Here is an 18,435-nt window from a genome sequence, read left to right as displayed (position 1 = left end):
CTTGGATAAAGCAGAAGAAAATATGAGAATATTTTAAAAAAATACTGACAGTCCCTGACACATATCAAGTTGAATAATTTCATCACTTTACTTAAGCAAAAAAAAAAACCATAATATATTCAGCATTATTTAATTGAATAAATTATAATTAATTTAAATTAAATGTGATAATGAAGAAAAAAAAAACCCTGACAGCAGAGCAGGAAACAATGTGCTTCAACAGGTGAAAGCTTGGTTAAATTTCTATAGCTCTCAGTATTCTTTGGCACATACATGCATTAATGTTGTATTTTCAGTCATGAGCATGCACAGTTACTGCAACAGAGCAGAGAAGACCCACAGGTTAACCAAAGTTCTTAAACCAAACAGATGATGTTTGACATTTGAGCTGATCAATAGCTGAGAGAGCCAGTGATGGAGGAGAGAGGGGAGGGGGAAGAGGAGGAGGCGGAGGGGCTGGGGAGGAGGAGCGGGAGGGGGGACGTGATAGTTCTCAGCCGCACTGTGAAGGGGGCCGTCCCTGTTGGTGGAGATCAGCCCGAGGAAGGCCCACCTAGTGATCATTTGAAGATATCTCCCGTTTAGTCGATAGTTTGACTTGACTGCGATCGAATCATAAGGGGACCAATCGAAGGCTATCTGTAAATAGGTAAGAGCGAATTTTCCGTGTTGCACTCCATCATTATTGTCATCTTTTTCGGCACATAGAGGTCACCACCATTAGAGAGAGCACCGTGGATGGAAGCGTCGTCTTTCATTACGATAACTTTAAGCTTGCAAGCAATATTCGCAACGGCATCTGTTAAATACTCACACTCTTTTTTTTTTCTTTTTCCCTTTTTCCCCTTGTAATTTATGAATCTCTGTGTGCGTCGGGTAAAGCAAAGTCTGTCTGGGGTGGGTGTTAACGTGGGGAAACGGTCGGCATCGTGCAATCGGTGCATATTCTGGATGTTGCAGACTTGACCTGCAGCATCCATGATGATCGGTGTGCGATACCAGAAATCCATCCGTGTTGCAACCATGTAGCTTTGTCTGCTTCTTCACGAGGGGCTTTTGCGTGTTGAGCAGACCCATAATTCGACGCTCACACCGTGCACGGTGCAGAAATCCTACTGTACATCGTGCCTCCCTTCCCCCAGCGACGTAACGTAGCCGCTGAAATATATGCCACCTTCTCGTGTGATGCTCGCTGGCCAGTCCCTCTAAATAGGCCCTGGCGCAGTCCTGGCATCTCCCTGCCACCGAGAGTAGCATTACAAACCAGCAATTATTGATGAGCGCCTCCACAATTAACCATTTCATTGAAATGTCCTTTTTTTTTTTCTTGGCCTGTGAATATTTCATGCACTGACGAGGACGTGAAAAGGAGGGCTGAACGCATGAGTGAGCAGAGCGTTTTTACTACAGCCTGATGGCTGGACCGCAGCTGTCACGATCCACCACGGGAGGCGGTGCTGCCTTGGTTTCCCCTAATGTGTGCTCTTGATGTCCATAAAAGTGCATGAGAAAAGATTTTTGAATAAATCCCATCATGAGTTGTTAGATGCAATTGTGCGTATTGGGCAAGGGAAGTGAGCAGTGATGGCCACTGACAGGCAGCACTGTGTCTGTCCATCTCTCCACAGTAGCTCGGCCAAGATGGATGTGTTTATGAAGGGTTTGTCTAAAGCAAAAGAAGGGATGGCGGTGGCCGCAGAGAAGACCAAGGAAGGAGTTGCAGTGGCGGCTGAAAAGACCAAGGAAGGAGTCATGTTTGTAGGTAAGACGATCACAAATCTCCGTGCTGCATTTGCATGTGTTATCTTGCACGGGTCCTTTGTGCCTGGCAGTTTTCCTGTTACTAGCAGAAGCAGATGAGCAGGGAGTGTAGTAGAATTACACCACAGGCCTTCACTATGTGAGGCGGGCCTGTCCCTGGGAACTTTAGGCAGAAGGATGCTTTTTCCCAGCAGTTTTTCCTTTTAAAAATATAAGATTTTAAAGATAAATGCATGGTAAATCTATTTGCCATTTCATGAAGATACATATTTTTAGAACTAAATTTGTTTTAAGAGTAATAATGTAATTTGTGAGCTTTCTTGTGTTCAGTGGACATCCATCACTTCAAAAAGGATCAATTTAAACCAGTGAACTTTCATTTACAAGTTTGCTTTCCTAACCTCTGGTCATGACTGCCATGTGATTGAAACAAATCCAAATTTGTGCAAACCGTAAGCAAAACATTTACAGCAGCAAGATTTACCAGATATATAAAAATCATCAAACTGGGACAATTCGTTTTGCAGTATGCTTTTGATAAATATGGACCGCAGCTTCCATTAAAAATCATTCATCTTGTGAAAACCATTAAGAAGCCTTTTTATACACGTGACTAACACTCCTTTTGCAATCTTTTTCACAAATGTATTATAGTTCAAGGGCGGGATTGTGTGATGTAAGTTAGAATACATATCAGCCAGACTGTCAGCTAATCAATGTCTTTGCTAAGCCTGCCTGATTCACCACATACAGACTTTACCCATCATCTGAAAATCAGTGTAACGTGGTTGATTACACAGTGAGGTGTAGGAGCTGTTGGAGGGACCGCGCTGGCTTGAGCAGAGATCCGAGTGTCCTTGTGGCCTCTCAGCAGCAGACTTGACTGGGCCACAGGCAGGAGATGGGAACAAGGGGTGGGGGTGGGGCAGCAGGACAGTAGGAGCAGCTCCTGCCACATGTCCGTGTAATGGACAGCAGCAGATTGTAAAACAGTGTCAGCCCTCCGTCTCCCCCTGGAGATAAACAGGCTAAAAGCTTCAGCTTTACTCCTCCTCACTAGGATATAAATCTGAAAATGTCACCATATTTCTTTGATTTCAGTCATAAAACACAGGTAGCATTGAGACGAATGGACATGAGCTGTTGAGCTGCTGGCGGCAGGTACAGCGCGCACTGGGAAAATCTGTCCGTACAGTGACTTCCATGTCTGTCAAATTCTTCTTTTGTTGCTGTTCAACTTCTCTTGTACTGCCAGTGTCATGCATAATTCAAATATGTGTGTAGCTGGGCAATAATCAAGCATTATAAATTAATAGTGTGAAATCATAATTCAGAAATTAATAATTAAGCATATTTAAATAAATCATATCTTTCACCAGTTTTTGACAAAATGATATTGTTCTTACTATAGAAGCATTCATTTGAGTTGTGTTTCTTTGGCTTTAATATTTCTCAGCCTGCATCTCACGCTTTGCTTATCGATGAAAGTTATGCATCTACAAAATTAAAAATACTGAGGGTAGCTTCCTAAGAGTCCATACTGACATCTTCAGCTTGCTTGTTTCATTTAACCAGCACTCAAAAACACAAAGATTAACAGTGTACAGTTACATAATGAAAGAGCAGGAAGTCGTTGTGTTGGAGCAGATAGAAATAGGCGTCATTTAGCATTTCTCCTTAACTCACTTATTCTTCCTCTTCTTGTTTTAGCTACGATGGCTTGTATTTGTAAAGATTTTGGTCACAGTCTCAGTGTGATTATGGGATCCAGGACAGGGCTGTCAGTAAACTTCTGGAGTCACTTGCCCGGCTGTTGTCAGCGCACCAGGAAACCTGGTGGTTCTTCCACTGTCTCCAGCTTGTGCAGCACCGGGTTCTCCAGCAGAACCTGTCAGTGTTTTCATAAAACCTCATTACCCGACACGTTTAGTGCGGCGTCTCTGTCACTCATTGACTCTGCCCAGCATGTCAGACTGCCGGCACGATATGTGCACGCTCGTTTTCCAATCACGCCTGTGTGACAGTAGGAAGGCAAAATCATTTCCGAGGCAACTCCTCGCTGCTGCTTGTTGAGCGCGGTGTTGCCCTAGAAAGCCGCGTATGATGTGCTGGAAGGCGTCTCTTGGAGGAGGGGTAACAACAATCTGATAGGTCTGTGGCCCACCTTTTGACAGCTGCTGCAGACCACCCACCCAGCTGAGAACGGCGAGGAGAGACAGGCACGAGAAAACTACGCTGCGAGAGATGCTTTTTAAAGCCACTATGAACAGGCTGATTCACTGATCATCTGTTTACTACTGTAACACAACGTAGTGTTTATACATGGTTACTATGAATCCAACACTCCAATCCATTCCTCCACCCTGGTTTAAATCAGCCATGAGGTGTAATATTATCTTGCACTGAGAAATCACTGACAATGTGGCTGTTGGTTGTTCTGGAGTACCATGAAACACTTAATAATGAGCCCAAAAATATCGTATTGCTCACATATGGATCCCATTTCTATCAGTTTGTCATGTGAGGCGTTGTGAAGAGGAGGAAGGTCATTTGAATAAGAACAGAACAGGACTGGATCAGAAGTGTTGCTCTTTAAAGAATTCCAAAGACTCAGACTGCACTGGCCTTTTATAGATTTTCTTGAGAACGGATGGAATTAGAGACTCAGCCTGCATTTCAAGAAGGTGTCCACGGTCTACAGATACACACACACACACACTGAGAGAAAGTTTTTTTTTTAATTGTTCATCCGTCTTTGCTGACCTTTTTCCTTTTCTCCCTCAAACTTAGGTAACAAGGCCAAAGACAGCGTCGGCACAGGTGAGTTTTTTTCCCCGTGCTGATCTTGACATGGGTGTTTTTCCTGTAAGAAGCTTCTGTACTGAGACAAGACATTACTGCTGCCCGCAAAATGGCAAATTCATTATGGCAATAGTGAAACGTGTGGGCCATGTGTGAGTGGCCATTAAGTACAATAATCTAGCAGGAAATAGGCTACGACCACAAACATGCTTTTAATCTGTCTGAGGATTCCGTTGAGATAGTGTGTGTGTGTGTGTGTGTGTGTGTGTGTGTGTGTGTGTGTGTGTGTGTGTGTGTGTGTGTGTGTGTGTGTGTGTGTGTGTGTGTGTGTGTGTGTGTGTGTGTGCGTGTGTGTGTGTGTGTTTGTGTGTTCTGCAGTGGCTGAGAAGACCACTGGCGCCATGGGGAACATCGTCGCTGCCACTGGCCTGGTGAAGAAGGACGAGTTCCCATCTGACATGAACGTATGTACCGGGCATCATTACAGTCAGCAACACGTCCTCGTCTTCAGCCTGTTCCTGTTAGCAGACAGAACAAGACTCTGCTGTGGTGTGCTGACACGTAGACACACACACACACACACACACACACACAGACACAAGTCAGCTGGGCATTAACTGAGAAGTGATTTTCATGGGGACTTGGTTTGTTGTGAGCAAACCTCAGATTCAGTAATGAGAAACATTCTATAATATATACTGTGTGATGAGTATTTAACTGCTTTTAATTATTGAACGTAGGGCCTTCACACCAAAGGGTTTTTCCTTCTATTACTCCGGATCTTAGCGCTCAACTGGGCTTAACATGCTTTACAACATCCTATATGGTTCTTCCTTTTTCTTGCAGTAAATACTCTGTATGAGATCTGTAACTGTGTCAAAGATTGACCTGTGCATTTGAAGATTTCTAATTAGACTATTTTCAGCTCTCTCAGCGGATGTGATTTGGCAGTGCAGAAGGCGGTAGCAGTTCACCAAGCCATGGCCTCTTCCCACATGAAAGGATGGAGGGAAAGGTTACATGAACTAAATGTGTCTCAAACAGCAGTTGACAGCTGTGGTTTTTACTAGCATATAGTTGGAGGTACTCACACCCAACAGTTTCAAAAAAGATAAATGAGCAGCCTGGCCCATTTTAGTGTAGTGTGAAATCTCAACATTGGTTGTAGCTCCTATATTAAACTGAATACCAGGAGGGAGTTTTTGATAATAGATTAACGTGCAACACGCAACCTGAAAATGTTTGCATTGTTTTTGATTGTGTCTGTTTTTTAACTTTTGAAAAGAAAGTGTAAACCTGCTCTAGCTTCAAAAATGATGCTGCTAATCTGACGAGAGGCGTTTCCTCATCCGGCGACCTATAGCTTTTATTTGTGGAAGATATTTTGACTGCGTGGCAGATCATCTGCTAGACGCTGCTAGATTTTTTTTTTCCAAATTAAATTTTATTTGCTGCAACGCCCCAATATGTTTGACACTACTGCGTCCAACTCCACAATTTTTTTTTTTTTTTTATCATTCCCAGCAGATCTCTCCTGTGTAATCGGAGTTGAATACATGCCAAATCCTCCTTTTAATATTCCTCTCTGTGCTTAATGTCACTTGGGGTGTTATTCAAAGTAAATCAGTCACCAAAATGCACATAAAGTGAAACTGAAATCGATTTTTGCATGGTTGATGCAGGTAAAATATATGTATATACACACACACCCACATATATACATATATATATATATATATATATATATATATATATATATATATATACACACATATATATGTGTGTGTGTGTGTGTGTGTGTGTGTGTGTGTGTGTGTGTGTGTGTGTGTGTGTGTGTATATATATATATATATATATATACATATACATACCATACATACATATATATGTATTAGTGCTGTCAGTTTTAATCGCATTGATCGCAATTAATCGTGATTAATTTATGGAGAACTGTCAACAATTAACTTTTTTAAAGTTGAGATTAATTGCAATGAAGAACCTAATCCTCATAAATCAGTCCCAATGTCAGGAAAAAACACTATTATCCTCTAGTTCTTTTCTTTGACCCAATTGGCAGACCTCAATGGATTAATCGCGATTAAAATTGACAGCACGAATATATATATATATATATATATATATATATATATATATATATATATATATATATATAGAGAGAGAGAGAGAGAGAGAGAATATTACAGCAAATTTCATGTATCAAAGTATTAAATGACAGGGGTTTCCCCCTCAGACAATAAAATGAGGATAAAAATTATCCCAAAAAAACTGTCATCCATGCATAGATGTACTTACATTAAATCAATATGCTGACAAAACAGTAAACCTTTTAATGAGATGTACATATCTGAGATGGACCTGCACTTTTATTTCTCCTTTTCTTCATGATTGAGCCTAAATATGTTTGCTCACACGCCTGAGGACATGTGGGAAATCAAAAAGACGCTCCCGTTCCAAGTCCGAGGCTCGCTTACACTTGGCAACACGCTCTGATTTGTGTTCATTAAAGCCTGGACAGGATCATCGCTGTCGCGCAGCCAGACTTACTCAGCGGGGGTAAATCTGATGAATCCCAATGCCACTCCAAATCGGAGTTACTACTCTCAGGGGGCCTGCCATCTATTTTACTCATACGTACGCTGTCTGCACAGGCATATTTACTGTATAAGATTACATTTCTCTCAGTGGAGGAGACACAAATAAAGTGGAATATTCTTGTTGAGGTCTGCCGGTAGGAAGCATGTCGGTTTGTTGACTGAAAGTATGCACAGATATGCTAAAAAGAATTCATTTTAAACATAAAAAAATGCGTTATCACTGTTGTTCTGGAAGAAAAGCAGACATTTCCATAAAGTGGACCCAGTCTGACCGCACACTGACCTGCCTGATTAACTATTCAGTTGCCACAGTATCTCTGTGGGACCATCACCTCTCTAAAGCACATAAAAATTTCACAGAATTCCTCCCTCTATTCTGTGATGTTTTTTTTACATGTAACAAGCAAACATAAGTGTATCTGTGTTTAAATATCGGACTGACACACATCTGTTTGCCTTTCTCCGGCGTGTGTGTGCTGGCTTTAATGACCCGGTCCCGCACCGTCAGCGTGTTGACACTCTGTCTATCTCTGTCAGGCCGTCAGGGGAACAGTGAGGTTCTCATCCCGTCCTAAGCCTTCATCCCTCAGAGCTGGACCCTCTCCGCTGATTCGATAATCTAGTAAATCTGACAGCCTGCTCTAATAGGCTTCTCCAAGACGCTATCTGAGTGATAAAACTTCTCATCTCAACACCCTGACAACAGACTGTTAAACTGTTGACACTGTTATCAAACGGGCACAGCTACATGTTGATGCCAGTTCCACTTTACCGAGCCGTATATCCAGTCTGACTGAAGCGTGCAGACATTTCGCAGCCGTGGTTCCCAAAATAATTTAATTGGAGCCAAAATGCCTGAAAGGGTGCAAACCCCCTCTGCAATATCTCATTTGTCGAAAACTTTTCAATGCAGCAACACTGGTGGACACACCCACTCCTCCAAACATACAGAAGCATCCATCATCAGTCCGTCCTCTGTAACGATCATCTGTCTCAGGGATGCGGAGGGCTGGAGCCACAAAAGCCCGACCATTCGAAAAGCAGTGCCCAGCTTCTCAGTGCCTTATTGTGGTTTTCTTTGACTTGTACTAATCTAGTTTTTGGAGCAGGCAAAGCCTTGCCTCCCCCTTGTGGTCATTTGTTTTCCCCACTGAAGTCTTTCACTCCATTTTGGGAACTGCATCTTTTCTTAAATTTCCCCTCAAATTTATGTTTCAGTCTTCAAACCAGACAGTTTTACAAACCGGAATACTATAACTATAGAAATGAATGTTTTTCATTTGTGCTACAGAGTCTGAACTGTGGTTTATCTTGTGCATGACTAAATGTAAAACTGCAACCAATCAGACATACAACTTAATCGTTCCCTTTCACTACAATAACAAAAACACTCTTCTTCATGGCCACTTTTTTTTTTTTCTCAGCCGGTGATCTGATTAGGTGTGTCTCGCATTATGCGGCTCCTAAAGCCACGCTAATCGTGTTGCTGGGCTTACAGCAATAACACTCGCTTGATACAGCACACTGGATTACAGTCTATTCTTTTCTGACCTAATTGACTTCATTAGAGCTGTGTTTAAAAATAAACGTGTGGTGACCCACTGGCTTTGTTTTCAGGGCTCTTAAGCAGCAGGTGAAGCAAAAGAAGGAGAAACTGAACTGTTGAGACATGGTGTCACTCAGTTTTGTGACGACGTGGCGTCAGGTTGTCGTCTGGGGTTTCTTTTGGCCGGAGGAGTCCTGGCTGGACAGAGCTGACAGGAAGTTGCTGTAATGAGCAACACTTGTGTGATGAAGTTAATCCCTTTGCATAGTATCCTTCTGTTGCGCTCTGAGGAAAAACAAGAAGGGATCAATGAGCCATGTGATCGTTGTTGCACCATGCAGTGGTTTTCATCCATTGTCGCAAACACATTGTAGTTTATTTGTAAGTGAATCACGCATTAAAGAAAAAAAAAATCCCACTTCTAGGTCACCAAATTGTCATCAATCCTCAGCGTAAAATACTCCTCTTAAATGTAATATTTATTCCTGCTGTAGCGATGTTTGCTGTACGCCTCAATGATCACAGCTGTTTGAGGAAGATATTGATCCCTTTTAGAACGTGAAAGCAGCTTTTCATTAAGAGAGGGAGCGGCGGTGTGCGTTGGGCTCGGCGCCACTCTGGGTACGGCTGAGAGAACTGCTGACGGATGAGTCTACCATTGACTTTAGGCTCGTCTCGCCCCAGTTTCTTTCCTCCTTACATTTGAGTCGTATTGTTCGGCGTCTGATTGATGAGACATCCACGTCTCGCGCCGTTCGAACGGCCGCACCGGTAGCTGCGCTCGGCTTTGTTTGCACAGCTGCATTTGGAACAGATGCTCACATCACAGTACCAACGCTCACACGCTGTTGTTCAACATCTTGACGTTCGGGTATTAGCCTGTTAGCATTTGACACTTTGCATGAAGAACATCTGGTGAGAATCATGTTTTTAGAGAATAAAATAGGATATTCTCCTGGATAGTGCAAGTCAGACTGTGCGCCATGCCATAACTTCTCCTGCATACCAACTCATTTCACCCTTGAAGGCCTGGAGTGACGATGTGTAATTCTGTTTTTTAAGGCAGTTTTGTTGTAATTGCTTACAGATGATGGCCACGGTTAAATATCATGTCAAAGACCACAAACAGAATGATACATGCATGCAATGTTTCCTTAAATCTCGCTCTCTCTCTCTGCAGCCTGAGGAGTACGGGCAGGAGGCCATGGAGGGCCAGGGAGAGGCGATGCTTGAGCCAGAAGGGGAGACATATGACGAGTCCCAGCAGGTAATCAGACTGCACGTCACAAAGCGCACGCATGTCTGCGCTCAGGAAAAAAACGTCACAGCTCATAGTGTTTTAACTCCACTATGATCTGCACTATGGGTTTGTTGTAAAGCTCTTTTCGAGAGTTATGTAAGAGCCTGTTAAAAAAAAAAAAAAAGAAAAGAAACTTCACAGCGAGGGTGATGAGGCCATTCACTTACGATAGCTGGAAGCTCATCAGTATTCACGAGCTTGGCATGACTGCACGTTTGAATGGCACTCCACACTTTCCCACCTCCTCTGACCGCCACAACAGCAAAGGCTGAGGTGAGGGGTTTTTTTTTTCCCTCCGTGGGAATTGAAACAGAGCGCTCAACCCGCCAACTGCCACCAGACATGCAGCGCACCGTGAATACAGCACCACCTACCTACACCGAGTGCCGAGTGTGTGTTGATGGGGGAAGGATGGGAGTCTGACACACAGTTATTTTTGGAATTTTACTGTCGGATGGAGAAAAAGTGCTGAATTGATTGCTTTAAAAACTGATTTTTAATATATATATAAAGCAGCATATATATGTATTTTGTTGACAAAACAGTGATTTAAAATCCTGAATAGCTCATGTTTTTTCATCAAAACCTGAATTGTCTCAATTAAGATGACACTTGCGATTTTGCCAAATTTTGTTTAACGTCTGACTAATTCGATGCATTAATTTGGATTTTCTTTTTTTTCTTTTTTTTATCCTTGCATGCGTTTCCATATCTGGATCATTTAATTAGCCAGATGGAGTAGTGGAACTGAGACATTCCTTGAGACCCAGATTAAAAGTGAATTTCTCAGCGTCATCCTCGTCCTCCTCCATCTCTTTTTCCCACTCCTCCGCATCTCTCTCCCCTCCCCCATCTTCTCCTCCTCCAGCAACGTGCGAGCTCAGTCTGAATGGGTGTGGTGATGACGTCCTGTGCCTCCGTGCATTGTGGGTAATGTCAGGGTCTCCCTGCATTGCTGTAAATATGGAGTCTGTGTGCTGCGGAGAGAAGCGAGCTCTCTCCGGGAGGAGCTGGGTAGAGGAATCCATTTGGTCCGCGGTCACTCTCCGTGGTGCTGAATGCATTAGATGACTTCAGACTGTCGAAGGCCGTGTTGTTTTTTTCATGACCATGTGTGCAGTGGAGGCGTGTGCAGGGTTACAAGAAGCCTGAGTGAGTGTGCTCACGACTCGTCCTTGAAGCTGGCACAGGCTCGTGCTGCCCTCTGTAGGCTGGAGAGCCCAAACATCCAGAGCTCAGCCGGAGTGACGTTATTACCTCCTGTACAGCACTATCAAGCGCCGCCTAAGCTCCATGTCATGTATTCTTAAACGGATTAAAGCACAACTTAAGTTTTAATTAAAGAATTTAACCCTATGCTGCTAAATTGACCCCGCTTGTCTCTTAAAGCCTGTTTTTTTTTTCTTTTCTTTTCCCAGGAGAGCCAGGACTACGAGCCAGAAGCATAAAAGCATCAGTCTGAACCACCATCCAACCAGCAGCACAATAATATTTCTAATAACAAAAAGGACAAATGCTGATACGATTACAATTATATCCCTGTTGCAAAAAACAACAAACTAGACAAGCATTCCCACTGAAAAATGTTCTTCCTTCAAGACAAATCTTTTATTATTATATATTGTAAATGTCATGTTATTAATGTAGTGTGTTGGGTGTAGGTATTTATTGAGATGTAGGATTTGCCCTCCCAGTCTCATTTCCTTGATTCCCTCCCAATGAAATGAGACCAGAGCCAGGGCTTGTGACTTTGTACCTGTGTGTATGTGTATTTAGAGATGTGCAATAGATGTTTATCATCTTCCAATGAGACATTGGGAGTGGAAAAAATAAATATGACCGGCTGCAAGCAGATATGATTACAATAATATCCTCTTAAGTGTCGACAATGCCTGTTTGTGGGTTTTTACCTTTTTCTTTTTTCTTTTTTCTTTTTTCTTTTTGCATTTCTTTGGGAAATTAATTTGAACGTTTTTGAAGTAAGAGTTTTTTACATTGTATCTTTATAGTTGCTTGTGAAATCATTCCAGTAAACTATCTGTTAGAAACAGACAGTGTATACATGTTTGTGTGTGCGTGTGTTTGTGTGTACTGAAGATTTTAACGAGTTAAAGTCAATATATTATGTCTTGGAATCATAATGGTTGTCATATCAATATGTGCTTTAAATTGCAGGACTTGTCAGTAAACAGGTTTATGTGTTAAGCCAGACATACAAATCCTCTGTAAATAAAAACTACAAAAAATAAACCATTTGTTATTGTTGCTCGATAATGTTCAAACTCACTATTGTGTACTGATAATTTAGTAATTTTGTCTTTTTTGGACATGCTGATTTAAACCAGCGTCTCTGATTCTTTGTGTTTGTCGTTTTTGCTCACTCTTGTCTGGGAGGCTTGACTGTCGGATGAGTAAAATGTGCTGAGCGGGCTCTGGGCCTTGGCAGGATGCTGCCATACTTGGGATGCCAGTCTGATCGGTTCCTTTGGGCGGGTTTTGTTCAAGTTAATCCGTCTGGAAAGTGCCGGCTCGGTGGTGTCGGGCTCTGACGGCGGGTATTAAACAGCCGGCCCGGCTGCTGTGGGTTCAGACGGATGTGTGGCGGCTGAGGGGACAAACGCAGGAGCCATGGCCTCGTTCAAGAAGTCCTTTGAGAGCCTGAAGGGTTCGAGCCACTCGGCTGCAAAGGGAGTGACAGACAGTGCAGGTATGGGACAAGCAGTGCCAGTAAATGATCTGGGTAATCTCACACTTGTTTTTAAAATAACATACTTTTTCTCTCAGATGTCATTGATAGTATTTCATAAATTCATAAAAAAAGAAATCAAAACTACAGCAGTTCTTCCATCTCAGGGGTCAGTCTTGGTGAGACCCTGTTATGTGTTTCCAGTGCAGGCAGCTCAGGAGGCTGTGCAGCAGGTGGCAGACTCCTCCAAAGAAACGGCCAACACAGGTGAAGTGCACAGCCGCTTTCATCTCTGAAGCATCCTCTTGTCATTCTGCAGTATTATGTGAAGCAGACAGAGGTGCCAACATCAGCTGCCAGCATCTCAACTCTTTACAGAATTTGCAGTTGGAAAAATACGATCTTGAAATTGAAAACTGTCAATTGTTGAGATTTTGTTTGAGTTTAATTTTTGCTTTTTTAAACTTATCGATCATGGAATAACTGTTCGATTACTTCCCTTCCTGTCCTGTATAACTGAGCCAAACACCTGGCACAATCACAGAAGTGGTTGAGTTTTTGGTTCTTTGTTGAAGAAATAATAACAGTTTACAGCTTGTTTTCTCCCTGACTGAAAAATGTCATGTTGTTGTAGATTTTATTTATTTTTTCTCTCGTTTGCTTGATTTTTGACTTGAAGCTGCTCAAGAAGCCAGCAGGCAGACACAGGCAGCCATAGGAAAAGCTGCGGACAAAGCCTCGGACACCATCAAGGAGTTTGGACAGAAAATGGAGACCAAATGATCTGCAAAGAACGGATGAATTTAGTGGAGCCAGCTTGTCTGATCACCCATAGGTTCTAAGACCAGGAATCATGTTTAAATAGAAATTAGTTTTCATTTGAATATGAACAGATACATAGTATAAATACTGTATATATCTCTACTCAGCTAACATTCCCAGAGAAGTCTTTTTAAAATGTTCTTTTTGCCTTATTGTAGATTTATAACATGTCTTTATTTGGAAAATAAACAGATACCAACTTCTCTGTCAGGTTCATGAAATGTGATATCTTGCCACATGCAGCAGAGACAACACTGTGTGTGGCGCTGGAAACACTGTGTGTGTGTGTGATGCATCCTGTTTTCTGCGCTGTGGAGAGCACTCATCAATGAATCACCACGGTGGTTATTACCAACACATTGCTGAGAAGATGGCCTTTGGCAGACCGATGGCTCCTGATGGGAGTGTGATCAGAGGCGTCTACCTTGGTCCTCAGCGGCGTAGCGCACACACTCACCTCCCTCCATCACACACTATGCGGTTGCCGGGCAACAGAACTCTGCGGCGGCCTGCGATTGGTGGAGGCCTCCGAGTTAATGGTGAGAATACTTCTGCCAGTACACAGTGTTCTGGTGAGGGCTGCGTCTCACCGCTACAGTAGGAGATTTCCATAAACCAAAGAAATATAAACATGCTTGGACCCACACGATTACTCGAGGCGAGCGGCGTTACAGAGCTCTGGAGAAATGTGTGTCGCAGCGCGAAGTGGTTGGAGGGAGGAAGAGGGCATGAAAGACTTGGTTTTTTTTTTAAGTGTTTGTTTGTGTGGGAGGCAGCGCTCTGCTTCCTCCAGGCTCCTTCAGCTGAAGCCCTCTGTTGCCTTTCGTGTACGATTTCAGCAGAGCACTCACTGTTACAAATATTTCTCAGATTTCCTCCAAAAGCACCGAGTTGGCTTTACTTTTGTGGGGGGGATGCACTAATTATCTGCCCATGTTTATCTGTTTTACTAAACAGAGCTGTGGCTGTCGATCTTCTCCCTTTCGGTCTTTATAATTACTCTGAACCATTGGCTCTGGTAATGGTAAACGTGGGAGGGGAACAGGACCCCTCTGACTCTCCTCCAGCATTTCATTTGATGAACCGTATAGGTTTTACTATTTGATGATAAAAACAGAAAGCAACTGCGCAATATGCATAAAAGAATGATTTCATAAGGATCAAGTTTCCTGCAGCCTTCATAGTGATGAATGTGAGGAAATAACATTTACCTCATGGAATTTTTCTGATGTTGACAGTGGCCAAGCAAATGTGACCTCCACTGATCCACATATTGCTGTCTTACTCCAAAACAGTGATCATTTATAAATCTGAGAAATCCATCTTCTGCATGCTTCACCCTCCCTCCTGCCACCCTCACACTTTTCACTTGTGTTGCCTGAAAACTGTTTTTTACTTTTATCTTTTATCCTCCAACAAAGCCAGTTCGCTGCTGTATCTTTGTGCACACAGCATCCGTTTGTGCGGCGATGATAACCTGCGGCTAATTGCTATGATTTGCTGATGATTAGAGGGGAGAACGGAGAATTTGTCGTTACATTACCACTCACTGCCAGAATCCGACCGTGGTTTCCAGGGAAACTGGAAATGTGAAGCGTTTCAATAGACACTGCCACAGCCACAGCCTAAAGAGCGAGGACTGCCGAAGATAGATTCTTCTAGAGACAAACCTGTAGCCTCTGCTATCACTATCAAGCCGGAGGAGAGATGATCGGGAAGATGCTGGTTTCGATCATCGGTGAGATCTGTGATGTTTGACCCAAATCTGAGGGAGAGTTGTGAGGAAGCTTCACTCTGACTTGGACTGTTGAGGTATGTCACTGGCTTGCAATCTTTTCTTTTCTTTTGTTTTCTTTCCTTCTTTCTCTTTTGTTTTAACATCTACCATATTTGGGGGTGATGTTAGGATGTGAACGGTGCTCTGGATACCAGGGCATGCTCTCAGTGTTATGCAAAACGAGGCGAAAGGACAGAACAAGCACATGGGAAGCTGCTGTATATTTAGAGCAGAACGATTTGACACAGGATCTGTGAAAAAGTGTCTATAAAAAGTCTACTTGAACTATCTTTTATGTCTTTACAAATGTGATTCAGTGCTCAGTGAAAGCACTTTTGTCAGTTTACAGTATCCGGACACTAAAAGCTGACACACAAACAATTTCCATCGAGTAGTAGCAGTGATGTAACTTGGTTACATGTGAGCATTTGGACACTTAACATTGATGGAGTATTTTTATCACAACAACAAAATGTGTTTTCTTTTTCTCCGTTCCTGGTCTGGCTTGTTTCCGATTACAAATTGCACAAACGGTGTGTCTTGTGTTGTTGCTCTGCAGGTAATTCTTTGCACTTGAATGCGAGACAGAATGGGGAGTCTGAAGGATGAGACGAGGGGTCTCCGAGAGGACCACCAGCCCTGTGAGAAGACAGACGGCGGAGTGTCCACAGGAGGCTCAGACATCACCGATCAGCTGAACACAGGTCATGAATCAGCAACTCAAGGGGACTTTCCGCCAAACGCACATGTGAACGCTGGCGCCACCGAGGAGAGAGACAAAAACCCAACATCCAAAGATCAAGTGCTCTCAGGAGGGGATGGCGGCAACGCCGACCAGTCAGACAGTAAACAAGACAAAGACTGCATGCTGGCTGACGGAGGTGACGAGATAATAACAGCTTTGAATGCAACAGGTGCTGCTGAATTACCGAGAGACGCAGGCGAAGGTGCTGACCTCCAAAAGGATGAAAACATGAGTCATACCAGAGAAAGTAATGCCGATCCTGATAACGTCTTGGTGCCTGTGCCATCGACTCCAGACCCCTCCGACCCGCGCTCGCCTGCCCCCGTCGGGCAGCAACACATGCGCACACAAGTGAGCCTGGAGGTGGTCCAGTGCTGCTCCGTGGCCACCAGCCCCATGACTCCTCCAGAGGGGGGGCATTCCTTCTTCTTCCCCAGTTCGTTTGGGAAATTCGCCACTGTGGAGGGAGTCACTAAGGACGCGGAGCTGCAGGTGGGCCAGAAAGTGGAGTTCTGCTCTGTTGCCACATCTCCCATGCCCATGACCCCAAAGATCCCAACTGCCACGGCTTTCCCCGAGCTCATCGGGACAGAGACAGCTCTGAAGGACAAGAAAGATGGAAAAACTGAGGAGAAGCAGGAGAGCGTCAAACAGGAGAGCGCTGCTTCAACGAAAAAAGAAGCTGAATCAGAAATAACTGGAGATTTGAAATTTAGCACATCAAAGGAGCTCAGTGAAGTCTGCAGCTCGAATGTTTCTCCAGACACAACCAACAGTACAGCTTCTGGATTAACAGGTTCACAGGGAACTGTGGGGGATAATAATCAACAGTGCAAGCAGCCACGGATGGGAAGCATGGATCAAGACATAACCATCTTGGTGACACACTATGTCAACGATGAGGAGGGAGAGGAGGATAAGGAAGAATCATCTTTGTACTTCAAGGAGCCAGACATGGCAAAACTGGATGAAAGTGAGGAAGAAGGACAAATCTGCACTGATGGAAAGAAACAGGACGGCAAGGAAACGATCTCCACAGAAACAAACGATGGCGAACAGGACACGTCAAGCACAAGTCATCAGGAAAATAAAACTGAAGAGTCCTCTGATCCTGAAGATCAACAATCAACAACATGCGGAGACGCCGATGATTCAGAGACGAAAGAAAACAAAAGTGAAGAGCAGTCAGAGGTAACGAAACCCCTCGTTCCCGAATCACCAGCCCCCTTCGGCTGCCACAACATCCGCACACAGGTGAGCCTGGAGGTGGTGCAGTGCCAGTCTGCAGCCACCAGCCCCATGACCCCCCCTGAGGGAGACCAGGCCTTCTGCTTCCCCAGCTCTCTGGGAAAATGCACGTCTGTGGGCACAGAGACGAAAGACGCCGAGATGCAGGTGGGCCAGCGGGTGGAGTTTCGTTCTGTGGCCACGGCGCCCATGACCCCAAGAACTCCCACCACCATGACTTTCCCCGAAGTCCGGAAGGAGAAAAGCATAGAGGAGAAAATAGTGGAGGAAGAGGAAGAAGAAGAAGAAGCAGAGGAGCAGGACGAGGAGAAGAGAGATGAAGTCACTGAGGAGCAGGAGAAAATCGCCGAGGAAGAGAAGTTGGAGGCAGCTGGAGAAGGGGAAGAAGAGGAGACGGCGAGCGGCCAGGAGAAAGGCGAGGAGAAGTGCGAAGAGCCGGTGCAGGAGGTGAGCTGGGACGAGAAAGGGATGACGTGGGAGGTGTACGGGGCTGTGGTGGAGGTGGCGGTGCTGGGCTCGGCCATCCAGAAGCACCTGGAGAAGCAGGTGAAGAAGCAAAAGATGCAGGCCTCGCTGCCGCCCCCTCCCCCGCTCAACCCCTCCGCCACGCCCCTCGCCGCAGAGCCCACCCCGAGGGGGGCCGGCTCGGGTAAGGGCCGGGCGGGGAAGAGGGCAGAGAAGGAGGGGAAGGTGGGCCGGCGCAGGAGAAACCCCTTCCGGCAGCTGATGGAGAACATGCAGCAGCCACACTGCTGCTCCAGAGCTCACACCACCGAGTGAGCGGAGAGGAGCCGGCTGCAGGGGAATCTGTGCTGGGGTGTCGCCCGCCGTCCTCGATGGACGACAATGTTCACTCGTTCCTTGAGGCACGACATTGTGTTGACAATGTGAGGAATAAATCTCCTCACACAAGACAAGAAAGCACAAAAAGTCTTTAATACTCAAAGTGTTAATCACTGATAAACAGCCATACAATTCTTATTAGATTTGCTGTGTTTGTTTCCTTTTCTGCTTTATCTTTTTTTTCCACTGAGTTGCTGTGACGTCTCTCTAACGTACTAAGTGACTCCATGTTTGAAAAATGAAAGTGGTGGATGAATGTGACCATTGTTCCTGAATGTTTTTCATGCAGG

At 44.3% G+C, this 18,435-nt stretch overlaps 2 protein-coding genes across 2 annotated transcripts; both read left to right on the top strand.

Moving 5' to 3' along the window:
• The first annotated feature begins 479 nt into the window (after positions 1-479).
• Positions 480-12,276, top strand: sncb (synuclein, beta). The gene is made up of 6 exons (XM_030100978.1): positions 480-649; positions 1,629-1,762; positions 4,552-4,581; positions 4,942-5,027; positions 9,905-9,991; positions 11,443-12,276. Exons 2-6 carry the CDS (start codon positions 1,642-1,644, stop codon positions 11,470-11,472), a joined length of 354 nt encoding a protein of 117 aa, XP_029956838.1. The 5' UTR covers positions 480-649; positions 1,629-1,641; the 3' UTR covers positions 11,473-12,276.
• On the top strand, positions 10,041-18,082 carry gprin1 (G protein regulated inducer of neurite outgrowth 1). Its single transcript, XM_030114057.1, has 2 exons — positions 10,041-10,045; positions 17,693-18,082. The coding sequence occupies exon 2, from the start codon at positions 17,771-17,773 to the stop codon at positions 18,080-18,082; it is 312 nt and encodes a 103-aa protein (XP_029969917.1). The 5' UTR covers positions 10,041-10,045; positions 17,693-17,770.
• The last annotated feature ends 353 nt before the right edge of the window (positions 18,083-18,435 follow it).

This window comes from Salarias fasciatus, chromosome 2 (assembly GCF_902148845.1).
Source record: "Salarias fasciatus chromosome 2, fSalaFa1.1, whole genome shotgun sequence".
Taxonomy (NCBI): Eukaryota; Metazoa; Chordata; class Actinopteri; order Blenniiformes; family Blenniidae; genus Salarias; species Salarias fasciatus.
This window is presented reverse-complemented; position numbering and strand designations above follow the sequence as displayed.

Bases quoted from the DNA above. Each gene is read 5' to 3' on its own strand.
- sncb (XM_030100978.1), top strand. From the start codon at position 1,642: ATGGATGTGTTTATGAAGGGTTTGTCTAAAGCAAAAGAAGGGATGGCG. The intron at 4,582-4,941 runs GTGAGTTTTTTT...TGTGTTCTGCAG, and splicing joins CAAAGACAGCGTCGGCACAG to TGGCTGAGAAGACCACTGGC. The intron at 5,028-9,904 runs GTATGTACCGGG...CTCTCTCTGCAG, and splicing joins AGTTCCCATCTGACATGAAC to CCTGAGGAGTACGGGCAGGA.
- gprin1 (XM_030114057.1), top strand. From the start codon at position 17,771: ATGACGTGGGAGGTGTACGGGGCTGTGGTGGAGGTGGCGGTGCTGGGC.